This window comes from Anarrhichthys ocellatus, unplaced genomic scaffold, assembly GCF_004355925.1.
Source record: "Anarrhichthys ocellatus isolate YVR2014 unplaced genomic scaffold, GSC_Weel_1.0 scaffold2, whole genome shotgun sequence".
NCBI classification, from domain to species: Eukaryota; Metazoa; Chordata; class Actinopteri; order Perciformes; family Anarhichadidae; genus Anarrhichthys; species Anarrhichthys ocellatus.
The window spans coordinates 488,969-512,559 of NW_022280032.1; the positions used below are offsets into that span (position 1 = coordinate 488,969).

At 44.6% G+C, this 23,591-nt stretch overlaps 3 protein-coding genes across 3 annotated transcripts in view; 2 read left to right on the forward strand and 1 right to left on the reverse strand.

Moving 5' to 3' along the window:
- Positions 1-423, forward strand: part of LOC116388773 (nuclear pore complex protein Nup98-Nup96-like) — a 1,875-nt gene extending 1,452 nt beyond the window's left edge. Inside the window, exon 5 of the mRNA XM_031856942.1 lies at positions 252-423. Within this exon, the coding sequence (XP_031712802.1) occupies positions 252-423 (172 nt within the window). The remainder of the gene's footprint in view (positions 1-251) is intronic.
- Positions 424-4,159: 3,736 nt separating this feature from the next.
- iqub (IQ motif and ubiquitin domain containing) lies at positions 4,160-12,492 on the reverse strand. The gene is made up of 13 exons (XM_031866118.1): positions 12,090-12,492; positions 11,551-11,661; positions 10,955-11,089; positions 10,313-10,480; positions 10,026-10,201; positions 7,616-7,774; positions 7,219-7,429; positions 6,948-7,123; positions 6,327-6,497; positions 5,457-5,633; positions 5,110-5,358; positions 4,785-4,970; positions 4,160-4,439 (listed from the first exon to the last, which is right to left on the reverse strand). The coding sequence occupies exons 1-13, from the start codon at positions 12,244-12,246 to the stop codon at positions 4,287-4,289; spliced, it is 2,229 nt and encodes a 742-aa protein (XP_031721978.1). The 5' UTR covers positions 12,247-12,492; the 3' UTR covers positions 4,160-4,286.
- Positions 12,493-17,839: 5,347 nt separating this feature from the next.
- LOC116394914 (ankyrin repeat and SOCS box protein 15-like) lies at positions 17,840-22,797 on the forward strand. Its single transcript, XM_031868309.1, has 9 exons — positions 17,840-17,943; positions 18,063-18,115; positions 18,313-18,444; positions 18,941-19,105; positions 19,589-19,834; positions 19,980-20,151; positions 20,492-21,017; positions 21,475-21,628; positions 22,622-22,797. Exons 1-9 carry the CDS (start codon positions 17,840-17,842, stop codon positions 22,795-22,797), a joined length of 1,728 nt encoding a protein of 575 aa, XP_031724169.1.
- The last annotated feature ends 794 nt before the right edge of the window (positions 22,798-23,591 follow it).

The window sequence follows — 23,591 nt, forward strand, 5'->3', positions numbered from 1 at the left end:
CTCCCTCTCTCTCTCTCGCTCTAGTGTAACTGACTTCTCTCGCTCTCGCGCTCTCCCGCGCTCTCCCTGGGACGTGTCATGTGTCGAAGTGTCCCTGAGCAAGACACTGAACCCCTAATGGCTCCCCGGGTGCCTGTCATTGGCAGCCCGCTGCTCCCTATATACAGGGATGGGTCAAATGGACAAATTTCCCCTTCCGGGATCAATATAGTATAATAAATTAACTGACTCCTCCCCCTCTCTGTCTCAGCGGCCCATTTCTCTAAATATGGCCTCCAGGACTCTGACGAGGAGGAGGACGTCAAAGCCGACTCCAAGAAGATGATGATGTCAACCAGCAGGCCCCCCTCCCAGCAGCTGGTGGCGCCACAGGCTCAGGTAGAGCAGCCTGCGCCCATCCACACTCATCTTCGTCCTCACTGACACACCTGAGATCATGTTCATAAAGAGCATGAAAGAAAACGTAACGACACCTTTTAGGAGCCGGCTAAATTTGTGACTTTATTCCCTAAAAACTCTTCTGAGATTATCTCTGAATATTGCCTCTCTGTAGTTTTTATATTCATAAAAAACGGCTGGGTTCGGATCCGGACCGCGGTCCGCCAATTGGCGACCCCTGGACTAAGTGATCATGTATTTATATTAGAGGGGACGGACAAAATATTAAAAACACTATGAAATTTACATCAATACTAGTTGATGTAGACTGAAAAAATGACAGTAGAGTTGAAACTGTGTCACTGTTTAGAGATAGTCTTAACAACATATATACATATATAGTATATACAGTGGGGCAAAAAAGCATTTAGTCAGCCACCAATTGTGCAAGTTCTCCCACTTAAAAAGATGAGAGATGCCTGTAATTTTCATCATAGGTACACTTCAACTATGAGAGACAGAATTGGGGGAAAGAATCCAGGAAATCACATTGTCTGATTTTTTATGAATTAATTGGTAAATTCCTCGGTAAAATAAGTATTTGGTCACCTACAAACAAGCAAGATTTCTGGCTCTCACAGACCTGTAACTTCTTCTTTAAGAGGCTCCTCTGTCCTCCACTCGTTACCTGTATTAATGGCACCTGTTTGAACTCGTTATCAGTATAAAAGACACCTGTCCACAACCTCAAACAGTCACACTCCAAACTCTACTATGGCCAAGACCAAAGAGCTGTCAAAGGACACCAGAAACAAAATTGTAGACCTGCACCAGGCTGGGAAGACTGAATCTGCAATAGGTAAGCAGCTTGGTGTGAAGAAATCAACTGTGAGAGCAATTATTGGAAAATGGAAGACATACAAGACCACTGATAGTCTCCCTCGATCTGGGGCTCCACGCAAGATCTCACCCCGTGGGGTCAAAATGATCACAAGAACGGTGAACAAAAATCCCAGAACCACACGGGCTGACCTAGTGAATGACCTGCAGAGAGCTGGGACCAAAGTAACAAAGGCTACCATCAGTAACACACTACGCCGCCAGGGACTCAAATCCTGCAGTGCCAGACGTGTCCCCCTGCTTAAGCCAGTACATGTCCAGGCCCGTCTGAAGTTTGCTAGAGAGCATTTGGATGATCCAGAAGAGGATTGGGAGAATGTCATATGGTCAGATGAAACCAAAATAGAACTTTTTGGTAAAAACTCAACTCGTCGTGTTTGGAGGAGAAAGAATGCCGAGTTGCATCCAAAGAACACCATACCTACTGTGAAGCATGGGGGTGGAAACATCATGCTTTGGGGCTGTTTTTCTGCAAGGGGACCAGGACGACTGATCCGTGTAAAGGAAAGAATGAATGGGGCCATGTATCGTGAGATTTTGAGTGGAAACCTCCTTCCATCAGCAAGGGCATTGAAGATGAAACGTGGCTGGGTCTTTCAGCATGACAACGATCCCAAACACACCGCCCGGGCAACGAAGGAGTGGCTTCGTAAGAAGCATTTCAAGGTCCTGGAGTGGCCTAGCCAGTCTCCAGATCTCAACCCCATAGAAAATCTGTGGAGGGAGTTGAAAGTCCGTGTTGCCCAGCGACAGCCCCAAAACATCACTGCTCTAGAGGAGATCTGCATGGAGGAATGGGCCAAAATACCAGCAACAGTGTGTGAAAAGCTTGTGAAGACTTACAGAAAACGTTTGACCTCTGTCATTGCCAACAAAGGGTATATAACAAAGTATTGCGATGAACTTTTGTTATTGACCAAATACTTATTTTCCACCATAATTTGCAAATAAATTCTTTAAAAATCAAATCAGACAATGTGATTTTTCTGGATTTTTTTTTTTTCTCATTCCGTCTCTCATAGTTGAGGTATACCTATGATGAAAATTACAGGCCTCTCATCTTTTTAAGTGGGAGAACTTGCACAATTGGTGGCTGACTAAATACTTTTTTGCCCCACTGTATATTATAGCCTCCATAGCAGTAAATCAACCACACATCTTGTATTGAATTGTATCAGCTTTACCTAGAAGTGTGATGTTATTTACTTCAGGTGTGCAACATAGAATAGGTAGCATCTTTTACAACTTAAAGGATATGCTATTTTCTCTGTGCATTCTAGAGAATGTCTCATGCGCTAACAGAAAAATAATAAATCAGGAGAAACCACATATGATATTCCTTTTATACTTGAAAGTTGATCCCAGAGCATTGTCTGCTGCAGCACCAGAAACTACCAAGGACAGTGTCACAAACAGCCAAGCTCTATTGAGAGATCTGTTTTTTCCTCTTCACCCTGTATTTCTTCCTCCAGTCTCTCAGAGTCTGTAAAGACCTCACTATCAGTCTTTAAGAGGATGTAAATCTCTTCCTCTCAACAGGCTTTGGAGGCTTGCAAAGACACAGGGCTGGTTAAATCTCTGGGAGTCTCCAACTTCAACCGCAGACAGCTGGAGCTGCTGCTGAGCAAACCCGGCCTCAAACACAAACCTGTGTCCAACCAGGTGACCCCAACATGTCTCTTTGAGTTTTCTTGGATAGATGCGACATAGGAACACGTTTCCGTAGATGGTGCAGTATCAGTGTTTGCTTATATATGTCTGATATTCAACAGACTTTGATGAAACTCTTTTTTCATCTTTTGTTTAGCTTTAATGGTATTAAAGGAGTGGATCTTTCCTCTCCATTCCAATCCAATTCGATTTAGTATAGCACAGGGTGCTGATGTAAAGTCGGACCACTTTGGGCCAGTATTCTTTTTAAAATTATTCATTTTCTTCTTGCTTACCTTCAGGTTGATTGCCATCCATATTTCACACAACACCAAGCTTCTGGAGTACTGTCGTCACAATGACATTGTGATTGTTGGCTACTGCCCAATTGGCTGGTATGAAGGTTTTAAGGGATACGCACTTTTCACTGACAGCCGGTATTTTGGAACGTGTTGCTCCCCCTGGTATTGTGGTCATGGACGGGTGAAAATAACTCAAGCATTTTTCAGACATCACGTGTGACATTCAAATCTAAAATCTTTGTCACGAGCAAGCAGGGAAACTGATGTGCAATAACTAAACTGAACAGCGAAGGGAATAGACTCAATTTGGAATTACTTTTGTCATGGAACGAATCTAATCTAGATCCTTATCGTTTCACAATAGACAAAATTATATATAAAATACATATGCAACATGTCAGCCTTCTATTTGATAAAACAACATTCTTATTGCTACCAAACCCTCAACACTTAGGGATGCTAAACTTATAAACTCACTAAAAAGTCTCTATTCTGGCATCATTTGTATTTTCTTCTGTCTCTGGTTTAGGGTGAATGTGAAATGTCCTCCCCTGCTGCAGGACGAGCTGATTGTATCTATTGGTAAAAAGTACAACAAGAGTAATGCCCAGGTGGCTCTGCGCTTCAATGTCCAGAGAGGATCAGAAGAACACATTGAAGTTCAACAGAAGTTTCCTAGAGCTGCACTTATAGCAGAACTCAACTAATTCAAAACAATAAAACTACAGAAAGATCGGAATGAAAGATCAATGAGCGACAACAATGAATAATTATTTTCATGTTCTGTTTAAGTCGACGAAAAAGGTTCGTAAAGTGTTTTTTTTAGGATTTACTCAGCTGTATAATTCTGTCTGGAAGCGGGACACTACATCCCACTTTCAAAATAAAAGCACCTGAACAGAAATTAATTTGATGAGTCAGGGTTAGAACCAGGAATAAAACCATCATGAACTTTATTTTAGATTTTGGACAACAAAAGACCTTTTTGAAACTGACAGACAATACGAGCGAGGGAGTAAACGGGTGACGGGAGAGAGGGAAACCTCGGGGTGCTTCTCAACGAGCTGAGGCCGGCAGGCTGTCGATGGTGCGCTTGCCCGTCGACGGCCGAGGGTCCAGGTGCTCTGCCATGACGGGGATCTGGCTGAAGTGGCGCCGAGCCAGCCTGTGTTTGTGTTCGATCCAGAGGATGAACGTGGCCTCGTACGCCTGAACACAGAGAGGAGGGAGAGGTTCATGTAACAACTGGAGCCTGAACTTTGCAGATGTTTGACCAGACAAACAGGCTGAAGACGAGACAAAGGGCTGACGTGGAGAGGTCACTTGGCATCTTCGAGAGGTTACATTTATGATCTTTCCTTTTGAAGAGGAACCAGAAACCTCTACTTTTGGTTTGGTGAAGGGCCCTGTGCACAAAGCTACGTTCATGAAGAAATACATCTACATCCACAATAACTTGCCTCCTACGCATGTCGGCAGTAGTTGAACTATAAACTGCTGAGTTTAACTGCACTGAGTGTGAGTGTGTAGGTGTGTGTGTTTCTACGGACAGACCTTGTGGACGTCTTCCACCTCCAGGTGAGCTGAAGTCTCTTCTTTGGACAGCAGGATGCAGTTCCAGGGGCTCCAGTCCGTCCGGCGCTCCCAGCGGACAAACACCAGGTTGTAGAGGTCGCTGCTGGCGTGGAGGGCCGAGTGGGACGCCCAGACCACCTCAACCAGGTACCGCAAGTCGTCCACCTGAGAGGACACACTCTGGGTTTCGGTAACCTGCACTTTGAAATCATCACAGCAAAAAAACGTGCAGGAAACAGAAAGAATCCCGGCAGGCGAGCAGGATCAATCAAACTGACAAACACGTGAAGTGAAAGCGGGTCACCTGCAACAGGAAGGGAATCTTGGCCTCCCCGTTGAGCCGCTGCTCGTCGGCTCTCAGCCTCCTCAGGATGTCCTTGTAGCGGGAGAAGTCCTCCCGGGATCTCGCTATGTTGTCGAGTTCGGTGCAGCTGCAGCACCGACCGTTCAGACAGTCGCTGGCGGACGGCCTGAAGTCGGAGGAGAGCAGGTAGCGATGACAGCCGCGGCAGAGGAACATGATGTTCTTCAGCTGAGAGGGATTCTGGGGAACCTGAGGAAGGATTTTAAGAGTATATGGAAATATCTAAAATCATTTTATCGTCAAAATGGTGTCCAACGTTAATGGTCTTAGTGGGGCTCTCGGCTCACCTTCAGCAGCTTGGCCACCTCAGGGTTGAACGCTGGTGTTTTGATGTACTGGAGGAACAGAGTGGAGATCCTCTTCCTCAGCCCCTCCAGACTGACTGCCTTAACCCCCCGAGTCATCAGGTCCATCTCCCTGTCAATCAAATCCACGACGTCCCGGGTCAGCTGACACTCATGCTCCTAAAATAAAAACAACCATGATACCAACAATAACAGATATGCTACAGACATTGTAGTATTGTGACGTATTGTGTGTGGTACCTTGACGGTGTGTGTGTGTGTGTGTGTGGTACCTTGACGGTGTGTTTGAGTGTGTGTGTGTGTGTGTGTGTGGTACCTTGACGGTGTGTGTGCGTGTGTTACCTTGACGGTGTGTGTGTGTGTGTTACCTTGACGGTGTGTGTGTGTGTGTTACCTTGACGGTGTGTGTGTGTGTTACCTTGACGGTGTGTGTGTGTGTTACCTTGACGCTGTGTGTGTGTGTGTGTGCGTGTGGTACCTTGACGGTGTGTGTGTGTGTGTGTGTGTGCGTGTGGTACCTTGACGGTGTGTGTGTGTGTGTGTGTGCGTGTGTTACCTTGACGGTGTGTGTGTGTGTGTGTGTGCGTGTGGTACCTTGACGGTGTGTGTGTGTGTGTGCGTGTGGTACCTTGACGGTGTGTGTGTGTGTGTGCGTGTGGTACCTTGACGGTGTGTGTGTGCGTGTGGTACCTTGACGGTGTGTGTGTGTGTGCGTGTGGTACCTTGACGGTGAGTGTGTGTGTGCGTGTGGTACCTTGACGGTGAGTGTGTGTGTGCGTGTGGTACCTTGACGGTGTGTGTGCGTGTGGTACCTTGACGGTGAGTGTGTGTGTGTGTGTGTGTGTGTGTTACCTTGACGGTGTGTTTGAGTGTCAGGATGACGTGGAGTCTCTGCTCCTGGCTCACAGAGGACCGGCTGATGTTGTTGTACAGCTCTCTCAGCTCTCTGGCTCTGATGGTGTGTTGAGTGTCCATCTCGAGCGGCCGACCGTCTGCCGCTCGCCACCGATGAGGAGCCGCAGACTGAAACACAGCACCACACTGTTAGTACTACTGCTGACACTGGTACTGCTAAAAATACTGCTGTCTACTACTACTGCTACACCTGACGAGACAACTGTTACTAATGCAAGTGTTATTATCAACAATCCTATGACTACTACTCCCGTTACTACTACTACCACAACATCCATTACTGATACCCTCCCTACTTCTCCTCCTCCATACTACAACTACTACTTCTATTACTACTACTACTCCTCATACAACTACTGCCCCAGTACTACTACCCTCACTATTTAACACTACTAATCTCTGACATTTGATGTTTTAATTGTAACTCTACTGAAAATATTTACCCACAATCCAACACAGATGTTATTTAAAAGCGCATATCTAATCGAACATCAAAACAGTTTTTGGTAGTCGGGTTGAGAGAGCCGGGAGAGCGGAGGTCGAGCAGTGACCTCTGACCTTGTCCAGGAAGTTCCCGACGGTTTGCTCGTAGTTGTCGTTGTGGGCGGCGATGCGATGGCGTCCGATGTCGGCGATGAGCTGCGTCTCCTTCTCCAGCAGCGCGCAGAGAGCGACCTTCCTCTCAGCTCCTCGCAGGGACGAGTTGATCCGCTGCTCCTCCTCGAGCCTCCACGCTGAAAAACACACTCACAGTTAGAGAACGCTGGTTTTACGACACACACACACACACACACACACACACACACACACACACACACACACGGCCTACTCTCTAGAGCGCGGTACAGCAGGTTGAAGTCCTCCCTCCTCTGCGGGTTCAACCAGCGGTGGCGTTGGTTTCTCAGCTGCTCCTCCTTCTCCTCCCTCCTCCTCCTCTCCTGCAGCTCCTGCCAGGCCAGCCGCCGGGCCCGGTCCCTCCGCAGCCGGTCCACCGCCTGCCGGGCCAGCCAGCGACGAGTGAACGACTGCAGACGGATCACCTGGGTGGGTGACAAGAGAGGAGGAGAGCAGGCAAGTGAAGCTAAAACAAAGGAACCGGAGGTGCAATAATGCTGATACATATACATATATATGTATATGTGTATATATATGTATATATATGTATATATATATTAATAAAAAGACATCATGCATTATAATCACACACAAACTCAGTGTTCACCCACAGCTCTCAGCCTCGTGTCGTGATGCTCGTCGGCGGTGATGTAGCCGCCGCGTGCAGCGACCAGCTTGTCGTTCATAGAGGAGACGTAGCAGCCGGTCGCGGTCATCTGGGTGGCGACGTCCACCGGACACTGCTGGACCTGAGACCTCAGGTCTACCGTCTGACAGAGACGGAGACACAGAGACACAGAATACATGCAAAGTTTAAAAAAAGAGAAATATTGAAAATCAAATGCGTTTTGTGAGATTGTCTTGGACAGCACGACAGAGTCCAGGTCTTATTCCCGTCGTGGTCCCTGATGTCAGTCCAATCCTCGCCACACAACAAGATGGAGACAGCACAAAAAATCTCAACACCAATCAATTCATACCCTTTCATACCCTGCGTAACGGAAGCAGGCGAGGCCACGGCTGAGGTGTCGGGCTTCAGGCTGTTAATTGAGGTTCACCGGAGGCCATATGAGCCGGTGAGTAACATTTTACATTTCTCCGGCTTGTGACACAGATTGATGACGCTCGAGCGAAAGTCTCGGCCGAACCTGTAATTACTGCTGACCTTTCAAAAGTCTGGAATCATCTCAGAGAGTCCAAAAGGACAGTACGCATATTTGACATGCATTTAGCTGGTAGGTTTATCATATGTCACGATATGATACATTTCAGATCCAACACCATAGACATGACTAGCAACCAAAAGAGTGACATTGAATCCCCCGTGGAGTGTGTCAGCTGGCAAGTCGTCCATAACAACCCGTCTGTCTCGTCTCCTCGAGGCTTTGGATCCCAGAGAGCATCGCTGTGAGAAACATCCAGTCAGAAAGAAGAAGTTAGAGTTTGACCTTTCATTAATGACATAGCTCTCTCTCGACTTCTGCTTTTCAAAATGTCTGCCGTGATGAAGGTCTGCACATTTATTTTTTGCTAGCGCGACTATTAGGATTCAGAATGAGGAGATTTATTCAAACAGAAAACTAAAAAAAGTGAAATACAGGATGGACAGACTTTTGACGGGGAAGTAGCGAAAAACTGATCAACGTTCAACCTGCATTCTCTCCAGTGTCCACCAGGGGGCGACTCCTCTGGTTGTATAGAAGTCTATGAGAAAATGACTCTACTTCTCTCTTGATTTATTACCTCAGTAAACATTGTAAACATGAGTTTATGGTCTGAATCTCTAGTTTCAAGTCTTCTTCAATACAGCATGATGTTCATTTAATACATTATGGTCCATTTAGAAATATACGTGTTCTTCACAATGTTCAGACAGTCTCTGGCCCCAATACGCCGTCATAAAAACCAGATCACCACAGTCTCTACTGAATCCTTTCCCAGCAGCCGTGTGAGGAACCAGACGGTGGAAGTGCTCAAACTGCAAATCAGCTAATCAAAGTTTCTGACACAAATCAATCTGACTGTCAGAGAGCCACATCGGTGATTGTTAAGGGAAATCAATCTCACCCCATCTCAAACAGGTCACACGACGAATATTTCCTCCCGATTATCAAATTAGTTTGGAGTTTAAAATCTGGCTTTATCTGTCAAGGTTTCTCCACATTGTTATCAGTTTTAATGATGCAAACTGATTTAGTAAATCGCTGGTGAGTGTTTAGTAAGAACGTGTGAAAGAAAACACATGCTTCCCAATCCAGTAGACTCGAGTGTCGAGGAATAAAGACAGCAATGTACTTTGAAAAGCAACATCAGCTCCAGCTGTTTGTTTGTTTTTAATGCAGAAGAAAAGACATTATTTCTTGAGAGCGCTCGTTTGTACTCGTTTGTTTTGTCACGCGGTCGAGGCTTTGTTTCTGAGAAAATGTCTGACTGAGGCAGCAACCACAGTTCCACACGTTCATTTAAACTCAGAAAATGTTGGAGATGAATGTGTGTGAACACGGACTGTGATGAAACGTCTCTCTGGCAGTCTCACGTCTCTGCACGGGGATTCTTCATAGGAATAAGAATGCATGGAGGTAGTGAAATCAATCTGAAGAGCGATATGAAACATATGTGGGTTCGAAGTTAACGGGGTTTATTTAATTCTGTTGGTGTCTTTCCTCGATGTGGATAAATGAATGCAGAACACAGTCACCAGAGGTGTGACCGTGACGGCTCGCCTGGTTCAAGGCGCCTCATTCACACTCCTCTTCTTCGCTCTTTGTGATTACATTGTTTAATTTGCACATGAAGTCACGCTCTGTCTCACGCCTGAACGACAACGCTGTTCTGCAGTAATGAGTGACCTTTAAATGCACCACACACACACACACACACACACACACACACACACACACACACACACACACGCGTTTTAATGAGCTTTCTAATCATAATTTTCTATTATTTATTCATTTTAATCTGTACTTAATTATGTCCAATAAACAAATGTATCACGTCCTGGAAACTGACTCGTACCTGTGTGTCGCGGCTGAAGACCGCCCCTCCTCTGTGGGGTCTCCTCTTGGTTAAGGTCTGGATGGCGGCGTGGTGGTACTCCGCCCCTGTCAGCCGGTGTCTGTAGCCGCCCAGGAAGGCCTTCTGCTGGGGGGGGCGCTCAATCTCCACCACCACCTCCTGGAACACGCCCTCATCTGGAGCTCAGAGAGCGGCAGCTCTCAGTAAATATAGTGCTTTTACTGTCACGCTTGTGGAGTGATGGTAAATAATTCATCACACGAGTTTAATCGATGTATTTTTCTCACCCGTCTGCACTCGGACGGTGATGACGTCCGGCATGTTGTCGTGGTCCGGGGGGCGCAGCGGGCGGAGCGGGTAGGCGGTCGGGTCGCTGGAGCTCATCTCCATTCGGGTGGAGCCTTGAGGCCGCACGCCGAGCTCCATCAGACTCCGCTGCTGCTCCACCACCCTGCCTGAAACACAACAGGACATGAGTACAGGTACTCAAGTACAATGAAGTACTTTACTGGAGTATTTCCATTTCATGTAGACTTTATACTTTTACTTCACTACATCTTGGCAAATATTGTACTTTTTACTTCACTTTTTTGACAAATTTATTTACTTTGCAGATTATTAATAGAAAATATATAAAGTAATTAAAATGAGCTCCACCTTTACCAGCTGCCACATTAAATCATCGTTATAAATTATATAATTCTAATATGAGCCATTCTGCATGAAAAATGCTTTTACTTTAAGAATATTTTATGTGGGAATACTTTTGTACTTTTGCTTCGAGCTACTACAAGGAGCTGTCCTTTCCTGTGTATTGTGGCGGTCCCTGTGGACAGAAGAGTGGTTTTGTTTCTGAGCACTTTGGAAGCAGAACTTTTACTTGGAAGAGAGTATTTTTACACGGTGGTTAAATAAATGGAATATCGTACCGTCCAGAGAGATCTGCAGCACCTCTGCAGGGACCCTGAGCTCCGCGGCGAGGTGAAGCTTCAGCTCCTGGACGCTGAGACCGATGGCGAAGGCCACCGTCATCACATGACCGCCCGGAACCAGCACCACCTTCACTGCAACCACACACACAGACAGACGGGGAGTTTACCTCAAATATGTCCATTCTTTTACTTTAGATTTGATCACAACTGTTTCTTTTCTGATTCAACTAAAGTTCACTTTTTCATTGAACATTAAAAAAGCATCAACTCTTTCCACACTATGCATATTCATAGTGTGCATCCACTGCATTAGAATGTGTTGAATTAATGACATGTCTTTGTAGCTGCTGTCTTGGACACAAGACTCTGGTCCTCATGTTGTATAGTTCCCGTGTCAGGTTACCTAGAAACAGCACAGCTTCAGTACTTCATCCACACACACCAGAACACATGAATGTGATCTGCATTCACATACGTTTAATGTAGTGTCGAAGGGATTTGGGAAATGTGTCACACTGTCAACAGATCAGTCTTAGTGAGACAATCTGATGATGAAGAAAACAACAGAATGTATCCTGTGATCAGGGTCTCACCTGTAGCCGTGGAGTCTCCAACATGGTCTCTCCTCTGAGGCTCTCCGAGCTGCTCGGTGTCGTCGGGCAGATCAGCCTGAGTTTCAGCTTCTTCTGCGGTCTCCAGAACATCTGCACAGTCCAGAAAGATATACGGCACATCTGAATATTAATACATACGACTCTTGTCAACAAACACCAGACTTAAGATAGCAGACAAAGTACCCTCACCTGCAGTGGCAGCTGGTCAATGGAGGGCACTAGGGCGTGAATATGGAATCACCCAGTAATATGTGTAAAATATGATATCTGTGGTAAATTTGCTTTTTTTCATATTGGAATAAAGGTTAAATAATTTAGTTTGATACCTTAATTTTTACCTTTTTTGCATTAAATCATACTGGGATGTTTGCTGAAATTGATTGGATGTGGCACAGTCCTACCTAGAACATGTTCCACCAGCCGCCACTGCTCACCTGTGGTCAAAGCGGACTCACCTGTAGTCAAAGCGGACTCACCTGTGGTCAAAGCGGACTCACCTGTGGTCAAAGCGGACTCACCTGTGGTCGACCTGTCAGCCTGCTCCTCGTCTCCATCTCTCCCCGGCTCTCTGTCGCCCTCTGGCGGCTGCTCAGCAGTGTCTCCGCCTGGTTGTAGGTTTGTCTCATCCTCCTCCTCCTCCTCCTCCTCTTCTACGTTTTCTCTTTGCTCCGACATCGCTACCGGCTAACGCTAGGTTAGCTTGTTAGCTTGTTAGCTCTCTCCGTTCAAAGTCAGCTGAAGTCAACACAACGAGCAGTAAATCCTCCGGAACGCGGAGTCCGTGAGAACCAGCAGGTGACGCGCTGAGAACCGGTTCACCGTCACTCGTTTAAACTTGTTCTTTAATCCTTTAATCTGCTTTTATTGTCATCTTTGTTGTAGTTAGCACAGCGGAAGCTAACGCTGTCCTTCTTAACGTTAGCTTGGTTCCCAGGCAACGCCAGAATTTGTTTACACGTTGGTATAGCAACCATAAAGGAACCACTCTCCTCTCTATATTATTCATTTATTTAAGTTTTGTATTTTTGTTTCAAAGACGTTTTTTTTTATAATAAGAAGGTAGATGGGAGGACGTATTCTTAATGTGATTAATTTAGTTTATTTTAAGTTTTTAATTAATAAATAAAAAACACATTTAAGTTGAACTTTAGGAACTTTTAACATGTCAATTATTGTTTTTCTTTTTACCTTTATTAACAAGGAGAGAGTCTTCAAGAGTGTCCTGGCCAAGACATAAAAACAAAACACATTTACAGTTTACAGAATCATAAACTATAAACGACTTTTATTGACATTCTTCACAAGTCAACACACGATCCATCGCATGATCCATCACACATGTTCCAGATGTTCCTGTCTCCAGGTCATTTAAAATCCCTTTAAATGCATGAAGAGAAACAGCTCCAGAAGATTCAGGACACTGTGCAACCGATTCCAAGAATGAGGGATCAACATACTTAAATGTTTTAGGCTTTAGGAATCACTTAACTGCTTTATTTTATTATTGATATTATTATTTTATTTTATTAAATTATTTTATTTATTATTTTATTTGATATCGTATCAATGGGTTTTATTGTTTCATGCATTGTACTGTTTTATTATGGTTTAACTTTTACCTGTCAAAAGACTGACAACTTTGTAAACTTTGTTTTTAAAAGTGCTATATAAATAAAGTTATTATTATAATTATTATTAGGAATAAGTCCTGGGAGCGGAGACAATAACAAGGGATGACAGCGGATGACAAGTCAGCTTTCATCCTTGAAGGAAAACTAAGACTTGTTTCTAAAATAAAAACACGATTTCCACAAAATAAATCATCAACTGAACCAGCTGAACCTTTTAAATCTTTATTTTTAAATATGTGCTTTAGCATTGCATGCAGTATTGCTTGACAGATAATAGTGCCACATGCAGTGCGTGGGATCATATTAACGTTTCACAACAAACAAGTCTGGCATTTAAATCTGAATTAAAAAACAAACTTTCCTTTCACCATTTTTCAACCTTCCTGAGCTGGAAAGTGAAGATAAGTGACTCCAAACTATACGCTGACTCAGCAGAGGAAGCATTCATTGCTTGGCCCCGTCAAAGTAAAAGACCTGAAATGTCACTGCAGCCAAGTTGTGTTTTTATTAACTCATCACCAAAGAAATACCATCACCAGTCGTATAAAAAGTAGTTAAATACAACTGTTGAAGTTTGGTGAGATGAAATCTTTACAAGCCAGTTGTGTCACAGTTTGGATGAGAACCAGAGTCTTATTGTAGTGGTTTTACAGCCCCCCCCCCCTCTACACAGTGACAGTATGGGAGCTGTATGTTGAGCTGCACCGCTGCTATTTCAGTCCGTGAGCCAGAGGAGGCGACGCGCTGGCCCCTGTAAAGCTCCACTGATCTGCAGCTGGACATCAGCTGGCTCCCCGGGGATCAGAGCCTGCAGGGGCCGAGCGCCGAGGACCGGCCGCTGGTGTAAACCTGTCACACATAACGGGGTCTGGATGTCCTGTTAGCACTCATCACACTGTTTACCGCATGAGACCTGACCAGCTAATAGATCCAGTCAGTATTGTGATCCGGGATCATGCTGAAGGAATGTGCTGCAACAATAACGTCCAAAACAACATGATGAGACGCAGGACAGCATGATACAATATGACATAATGTGATATAGTATGTGATGCAGAAGGACCAGCGGGTGGAAAGTCACTATAATTACTTGGCACCAACTGGTCACTGAAACAACACAAACGTTTAGATTATTTTAACAAGGAAAGTAATGTCAAGACTTCTTTTTAATTAAACGAGTGAACAGAATGCATGATAATAAGAAGTATCATTTCAACTAGTATTGCTTAGTGGATGCAACAAGTGTTATACAGTCATGTCAACCAAAGCTAAGGTCAACTCAAAATAATGAGTTGAAACGATTGAAATTAAATCCAATTTGACTTTACTTGAAACTTAAACGCAGCAAATGAATTTAAGTTTTTAATCACAGTGTACATGTACTCTAGTACTCTACTCTATAGTTTTAAGATACTTTACTTGAGTATTTTCCATTTGATGGTACTTTATACTTTCGAGATTGCAAATTTCTATACAAAACAATACAAATCAAATAAATGATGACATATCATTGGAGGCTAAATTAGCAATATATAATGTGATGATAATGTCAAAGTGATAACATTTATGCATTAATAATTATAATCCAGTAACTAATGGGTCAGTCTAGTGCTTTTACTTTTGTGATTTTGAATGCAGGAATTTTACTTGAAACAGAGTATTTTTACACTTTTGCTCATTAAAATATGAGTAAATCTTCCACTGTTGCAAAGACTATGTTTCACTCCACTACATTTATTTAACAGTTAGTTCCTGTTATTTTTAGCTGCTTTTTATGTGCACAGATTTTTTCTGTTATTTTCTTTTCATTGGTTTACTGTTAGAAGTTGATATAGTCGTATATATATATAGTTTAATATTAATATTGAATGAGGGCGATTTGTCATTTCAGCGAGGTTTTCCTCAATAAGTAAAGCTTAAAAACATCCAAACAAAAAAGTAGAGGAGAGGACAGTAAAGCAAACGTAAAACGATTAGTGGAAAGCAGAGAAAGCAACTTAAATCAAGCTGATGAAAGTCATGAAAAGCCAATAAAACCAGAGTCACAAACAGCGAGAAATACCAAACCAGAGCATTCAAATTCAGTCACACCAGGAAACAATTACACAACAAGTTCCCTCCATAAAGTTTAAGCTGAAGAGACGGCGCAGAGGAAAAAATAGACCCGATTTGATTTTGCGTTCCAGAGGAAAAAAACAAAAATACAAAAACAAGATAGCTGGGGAAGTTGTTGGCTGTGTGCGGCTGCAGTCTGAGCCCCCGGGGGGCTCGTGGGATCTACAATGTGGGACTCCCGCCAAACGCGACCAAAGACCCCCGGCTTAGCTCGACACAATAGCCCACGTAGCCCGGCTCTATTTAAGAGCAGCGGGCCAGGTGTCGACCCGCTCACGCCCCTCACTCCGCTTCTTCATCATCATCATCATCATCACCAGTCCGCTGGTTCTCCAGCAATCTGAAAGGAGGTCACACCTCAGAATACAATCTCTCTGTGCCGCCGGTGGAGAGCGTGAGCCGCTAACACGCCTCACAGGTGAGTCTTCTGAGTTCATCTGCAGGTTCTTCACTTTAAGATGTTTGTGTCAGAATAAGGACTTGTTTTCTGTTGGAGTGAATTTGTTTGACATTCAAAAGGGGCGGACACAATAACATGAACACCTGCAGGTCTGCAATACATGCTCCATGCTTTAACGTCATCTGTGGTGTTTGTTTTATTTTGCTTTCATGTTTCCTTGCTGTGTTTTAAGTTTTCTGAAATGCTATGTTTTAAATGTGCTATTGAAGCATTATCTAATGGTGAGTTTAGAGGAAATCAACAGACACAAAGAGACAAAATAGTACATTAAACACCTAAATGTATTGTGAATCATTTGTTCCCACTAGTCTGAAGGAAGACATGTTATGGAAGCAAAATAGCCCAAAATCTTTTTCCCTGTAGTGTCTATCCTTAAATAATCAACTTAACTTTATAATATTTTACCTCTGTAAGGTTATGCTTTATTTAACTAGTTAACTGTAATTTCAGAATAATTTCCATGAAAGTTTCTTGGAAAGAATTACATAGTTTGGCTCCAATTAAGAGAGAACATCTACTGTTCAATAATTTATGATTGTAAACTTCATATATGTTGAATTGTTTTCTTGCCTTTGGACATATTTCACATATTTGCATGCTCAGCTGACCTGCTGTGCTCTGAGTGAAAGGCTCTACGCTGCACAAGCAGTTATTTGAATGATATAATTGGAAGTTCTATTATTCACCAAGCACCGGACATGGGGTGACAGAGCCTTCTCCATATCTGCCCCCTCCCTCTGGAACTCTCCCCAAACACATCCGAGACTGCACTGAGCTTTGCACATTCAAATCTCAAATCAAAACCCACCTGTTCAAAACTGCTTTTAATGTGTGACCACTATTGTGAATTTTATGTTTTTAGTGTATTGCTTTTATATATGATGATTTTAATGTGAAGTGTCTTTGAGTTATAGCGCTATATAAATAAAATGTATTATTGTTATTATTATTATTAGCACCAATTTCCACGAAAGCTCCGATTAGGGGATGAAATTGCACATAGCTGTAAAATGAAGTGTTACCTTTTGTTGTCATTGAAACATACATCTATAACTAATGCTTGTAAATTCTCTTTTAGCTCCTAGTTTCATTGCACATTTACTGTCGGTTCAGCAGCAAACTGCAGACACAGTTAGAGACTAGCTGGTAAATAAAGCAGCTACTTTTAGCCGCTGGCAGGTATTTACCTGCAGAGTAGAGACCGAACTAGAGCTCAAAGGGGAGGGACAGCTGGACTTTAACTATTCGCTCGGACACAAACACCTTTGTAAGTTAGAAACTTTTATCATGGTCTTGAACCAGTCTCGGTGTAGTCCTGATCCTCTATCAGACCTCCATCAGTAAAGAGACCATCAGAGAGAAGGTGGTCTGTTTCTATAGACTTATTCTTAAAGCTCGTCATCGGAGCCACCGGGTCGGATTCTGGTGAAACCAGATGAACTCATGCAGGTTCACCAGAACCTCCTTCAGCTCAGACTCCAGCAGAGACCGGTCCACCGCGGACAGACCCAGATCCTCCAGCAGAGACCGGTCCACCGTGGACAGACCCAGATCCTCCAACAGAGACCGGTCCACTGTGGACAGACCCAGATCTCCGGAGGGAGGAGGAGAGCTCAGCTCCCGGCAGCAGCAGCAGCAGCAGCAGCAGCAGCTCCTCCTCCTCCTCCTCCTCCTCCTCCTCCTCCTCCTCCTCCTCCTCCTCCTCCTCGAGCAGAGCTTCTCCTCTCTGGGAGTCAACACCGACACCACGCTGCTGGAGACCCAGGACTTATTGGTGGACCCGTTGGAGGGAAGGGAGGCACGGGAGAACCAGAACCAGGACTGAGAGGAGCAGACTGTCAGACCCTGCTGCAGTAACATGAGAGGTTTTCTAAAGGGACTCTGGTGCTCAGAGACACTACTGCTTTAGTCCACAGGGGGCGACAGAACCAACACACAATAACAGTTCCATATAGCAGCTTTAAATATCGGTGATTTGTAGTTAAAGTGTTCAGAAAGGCAAAACCACCACTTGAAATGCTGTTCATGAATCAGTGTTTTTCATGCGTGTCCCTGCAGAGTGATGAACACGTATGAAGAATACGGTGAAGAGGAGCTCAGTGACTACATCATCCAGCTCGGTATTCAAGACTCCTGCCAAGATGCCTTTCTGAAGTCTGCAGCAAGGTATGAAAGCCACAACCAAACTTCAACCCGATTCCCCAAATAATAATAAAAATAAAAACATGTGTTCAGTGATCAAACGCAGCTGACTGCCCTGTGCTTCCTCCGCTCCTGGCTGTTAGTTTAGAAGCAGCGACGGATGAAAATCTGAGAGTCCTGGCAGCCATCGAGCAAGGTGAGTTGGACATGAAACACCTTCACCGTTACACGACGTTGTCTTTGTCTGTTGGCTGGTGATGAATCAACATCCCATCAATAAAGATGTGGAGAAAGAGGAGGAGGAGAAACTGTTGATTCACAGAAAAGAGGTTAAAGTAGAGAACACCTTCTCAGCTCTGGAGAGTCCTGAATGTTCCTCTGGGTTGTGACCAGGTGAGGTCCTGATGCTGAGGGGGATGCTGAGGCACACCTTCGCCTTCAGGGAGTCGGACAGTCGCGGCTGGCTTCCCCTCCATCGAGCCGCGTCCCAGCCGGTCCTGGAGGTCCTGCAGACGGTCTTGAGATGTAAGAACATGTCTTCAGTATAAGGACACTCTTCTTTTAAAATGAATTAGTAATTATGATTAAATATGTAAATAAATATATGACTTTATGATTGATCTGAAAAGCTCATTCATAGCAATAATGTTTTAATTGATGAATCAATTAACAGCTTTAAAAAAGTAGACTGAAGACAGGTTTAAAAGAAGTCAGATGCAACAGACATTCTACGAAAAATTAATATAACCTCCTCCCACCTTCAACCGCTGGAGTCGACCCCAATAAATAACAAAAAGACGACGGGTGACGGTGAAGCATCGGGTCACATCAGGTCACAGGCAGCAGAGACGACACGACCGGTGGCAGCAGGAGAATAACGGCTGCCTGAAGTAATATTATTCCACAGAATACCTCACGGAGAAACGATGACAACAGTCATCTCTGAAAATAACCTGTGAGCCTGAGAGGTCGGCCACGGCTGAACTCCAGGAATGTTGACCTGTTTGTGTTTGTGTGTCAGTGGCGGCTCAGGGGCTCAGCCTGGAGGAGAGGACGGCCGTGGGAGGGGAGACGCCGCTGACGCTGGCGGTGAAGGCCGGACTGGTGCAGAACGTGAAGAGCCTGCTGGAGCACGGAGCCTCGCCTCACAGCACCAACAGCAGGAACGAGTCGCCGCTGCTGCTCGGTAACATAAAAAAGCTCCAGTTGGTGACATTTCCTGTGTTCCCAAAGAACACCTTTTTCAGAGAGAGGATGTTCCTATTGGTTGTTCTACAAATGCCGGTGCACGTGCATGTCCTTTTAGGGAAGAAGTTACTATCCAAACATTGGCAACATCTGCCTACACTGCAGAGCAACCCTAAAAGAAGAGAGGCGCATGTTTAGCATGCTAATGTTTCCTCATGAATATGCTCACGTTATGCCTGCTGAACATCAGTATGTGAGCATTGTCACTGTACGTACAGACTCGCACAACCGCTAACATGGCTGCAGATAGTTGTTTTCCTCATCACCTCAGTATTATCTGCCCATACAGATAGTATAAGTTTTAAATCTTAATTCACCAGGTTGCAGAAACCATTTACAATAAATAAAAGGTACATTATAAAACTATTCTTACATTAAAATGATATTTGACACATATTGCACCTTTTTCCTCACCTTGCAGCGGTGAAGGCCGGCTCGTGCGGGATGACGTCCTTGCTGGTGGCTCACAACGCCTGGGTGGATCAGGTTTGCCAGAAGAAGAGGACGGCAATGCACGAGGCAGCCAAGGTCGGCGACGTGGACATCCTGATGCTGCTGCTGAGGAACGGCGGCCGGGTTAACCAGAGGGACGAATCGGGGGTGACGCCGCTCTCCGTGGCCGCGGAGCACGGGCACTACCACGTCGCTGAGATTCTGCTGAACTGTGGTCAGTCTGAGGATGAAGCTGCAGGTTTAGAGACTGGGGAGGAATTATGTGACTATGTAGTGATTTTTGCTGGCTTCCCCTCTACACACCTGGACACCAGGTGCCTTTGAGCAAAGCTCTAATCCCCTCTCTCCTCCCTGCTCAGGTAGCAGAGTGAACTCCCAGGCCTGCAACGGGGAAAGTGTCCTGCTGGACGCGGCCGGATCGGGAAACATCGCCTGCATCCAGCTGCTGCTGGACAACGGAGCCGACCCCAACCTGCACAGCGTCACCGGACACCTGCCCATCCACAAGGCGGCGTACGCCGGACACTACGAGTGAGCTCGTGACGCATGAATCTGTCAGATAACTGTCTGCAAACTATTCCTCTTTTGTGAAGAATTTCATACTCTGACACAATGTTAGCTCCACAGGTTTTTAGGTAGAAACATAACATTTTAGAAACTTATATATCCTTCCAACGTTTAACCACGACGAGCTCCAAACCCACGAAACCAGCCTGAACATGAAGAACATCTGAAACCATTGATGAGTCTGTGGAGCAGAGACGGATATTTGTGGGACCCTGGTCGGACTGGACGATGTTACGCTATGATTGGCCAGTCTGCCTTCGAAGGGTGAAGGGTCAAATGATTGAACTGTCTTCTTCTCCCACAGTGCCCTGAAGATGCTGATACCTTTGTCCACCAAGAAGGCCATCAAAGAGGCGGGTCAGAGCCCGGTCCACTCGGCGGCGGAGGGAGGCCAGTGCCGCTGCCTGAAGCTCCTGTTGGCCTGGGGCTTCGACGTCAACTACCGCATGAACACCAGAAACTCCGAAAACTACCGGGACATGAGGAGGAGCGCCTTGCACTTCGCCGTCTCCAACGGGGACGTGGACTGCACCAAGATCCTGCTGGCGGCCGGGGCGAAGACGGACCTGGACCCGCTGTGCTGCCTCCTGGTGGCCGTCAGGTCGGGGCGCTACGAGATCGTCAAGCTGCTGCTGGCGGCCAAAGCGGACGTGAACCGCTACTTCACGGTGGTGAGCGACACGGTGTTTCCCACGGCGCTGCAGTACTGCCTGAAGGACGAGGTGATGATGAGGCTGCTGCTCAACAACGGCTACAAGGTGGAGAGCTGCTTCCACTGTCACCACGACAGCGCCTTCGATGCTCCGAATGAGGCGGACAGGAAGATTCCAGTGAGGGACTTCTGTTACTTTTTTCATTAAAGCTTGAGATTGTGAAGAGTTTGATTAGAAGATTAATATCACTCTGATATTTGTTAATTAAAAAGCTACAGCTGGCAGCCAGTTAGCTTAGCTTAGCACAAACGCAGCAAACGTGAAGTTTAACATTATAACCTTTACAATAATGTCAGTTTGGATTTAAACTGCATGCACCATGATTAGGATATTTTAAAATCATTTGAGACAAACTTATAGCAGCTGACTATAAAAGATCAGGGGTAATGTCCATTGAACCATCAGGGTGACTCACATATACTCAACATATTTAAGATGCTACATTTATCATCGAGGAAGGGAATACGTTGCACATCTATTCAGCTGAAAGTTAAGGTGTTTTCATTGTAAATGTGTTTATGCACATATGAAGGAAACGATAATGACCTGCTGAATGTCCGTCCTCTCTCTCCAGTTCTGCGAGTTCATGAGCCTCTGCTGCATCATGCATCTTTCGGGACGCGTGGTCCGGACTCTGCTGGACTACGTCAGCCACGTCCACATCTGCTCCAAACTCAGACTCCTGCTGGAGAGACAGAGAGAGTGGCCCGACATATGTGACATCCTCTGTGAGTTTTTAATTCACGATTCACGAGACAGAACCAGAAGTGTAAAGCTGCAGCCGGACGGATGAATAAAATAATGAGCTGGAAGTCACTACAAAGCTCCGTAAAGCCGAGGGGAGCTTTCACATGTAGCCGATAATTCTCTGGAGGTTTGTTAAACACAGTTGCTTTGAAGTTGATATCAATGATCATTTCTTGCTGATCATTCCCAACGACTGGGCCGGGACCCACAGGTGGGTCACAGGAGATTTTATTCGGGTCGCAGAATACATTTGATTTATATCTGCAGCTCACCTCTGAGCCACACGGGGGAGCCTGAATGTTCTATTGTTCTACTTAGAACATTGAATCTAATATGAAAGGCCAAAATGAATTTATTTGGTTGCATTATTTAACATTTGTATATGTTTTCACACATGCGTAAAGCAAAGTTGAGATTTATCTATTTAACGTACAGCTCTTCTAAATGGGTGGATTACCGATTTAACATAATATAAACATAGACGGGACGTGTATTTACCCACGAATTCACTCTTCTTATGATTTAGAGATAAGGGCTTGTTATTAATTGGGTTTTGTCATATATATATAAAAAAGTGGGTCCCCAGAAAAAGTAAGTTTGGGAACCACTGCTCTAGTACACGTAAAATAACAAGATGTAATTTGCTTTTTAATGTCCCCATCACGTTCATGCCCTCCAGAGGATGCATCTTTTAGAATTTAATAACTCTAGTGGTACCCTCAGGATGAACTCCAGTACTGGTAAGACTCTTACAATAGATCATGATTTATTATTATTATTATTATTGTGGCTGTAATGAACACTGCAGCCTCAAGGGGGCACTAGCAGCACTGAAGGCCTTTTACTTACCTCTCTATCGTAAACAAAGTCTATATTTTTCCCCTCTATATCGTTGTGTTTCATCCTCTCGGTTCTGTGTTTTATAACAGTATGAATTCATAAAGTAAAATGTTTTTCTGGACCTTGCTCTCCAGACAGTCCTCGCTCCCTCAGGCACCTCTGCAGACTGGAGCTCAGGAGGCGTCTGACCCTGAAGAGACTCAACAACCCCGAAATCATGAACTCGCACGTTTTCCCTCCGCGACTGAAGAGCTTCCTGCTGTACCAGGAGCTCGACCTCTACAGCCAGGACCCTGAACGCACCATATGAACACAACAGCAAGACTCCCGCTCGTTCTTTAATCTGTGTATTATTTGTTTTCTTGGGTACGATGCTGTACAAACAAACTTTATTGTTATATACATTATTATATTTATATTTATATCAGTTTTCTTTTTACACATTTCAGCTCATTTACTGCAACTTTAATGTACTTTCATTTCTTTATCTTCACATTTTGGTGTCAATAATCTTTCTGACAGATCTCCCTACTTAACACAGACTTTAATGAAATTCCGAACTTGTGGGCGACACACTTTTGATTGTTTCTGTTTTTGGCAGACGTAGAAAGGAAGGAAAAACTGATGTTTTGTTTGAGAGGGGAAGGGCCAGGAAGCAACAGGGCTGATGGGAAATGTAGTCTTAGATGAGAAGAAAAAACATTAAAGGGTAACTTTGGTATTTTTCAACCTGTTTAACCTATTTTCGCATGTTTTTGTATTTAAGTGACTAATGGGGACAATATAAGTTATTATTATAAGTGTCATTACATTATGGAAAGAACCCTACAGAGACCTGTCTGTTTGTTATTGTGTCATGTGACTTGTTGCCGGAAGACAACGGTGGAAACAAGTGAGTGAGAGTTGTCGGGAGGAGTGCCGGTGCTCTCAAAAGTTTGTTGTGTTGGAGGACAGAACATGTAGCTGAGTCATGGTTAAACATTTTACATGATTTCAGAACAAGGTGACATGTTGGCTGATCGTCATATTGATTGTTGATCACCAGCTGCCGGTAATGTACAATATATTGATGATGGACGTTTCACCTTCATATTTAATAATTTA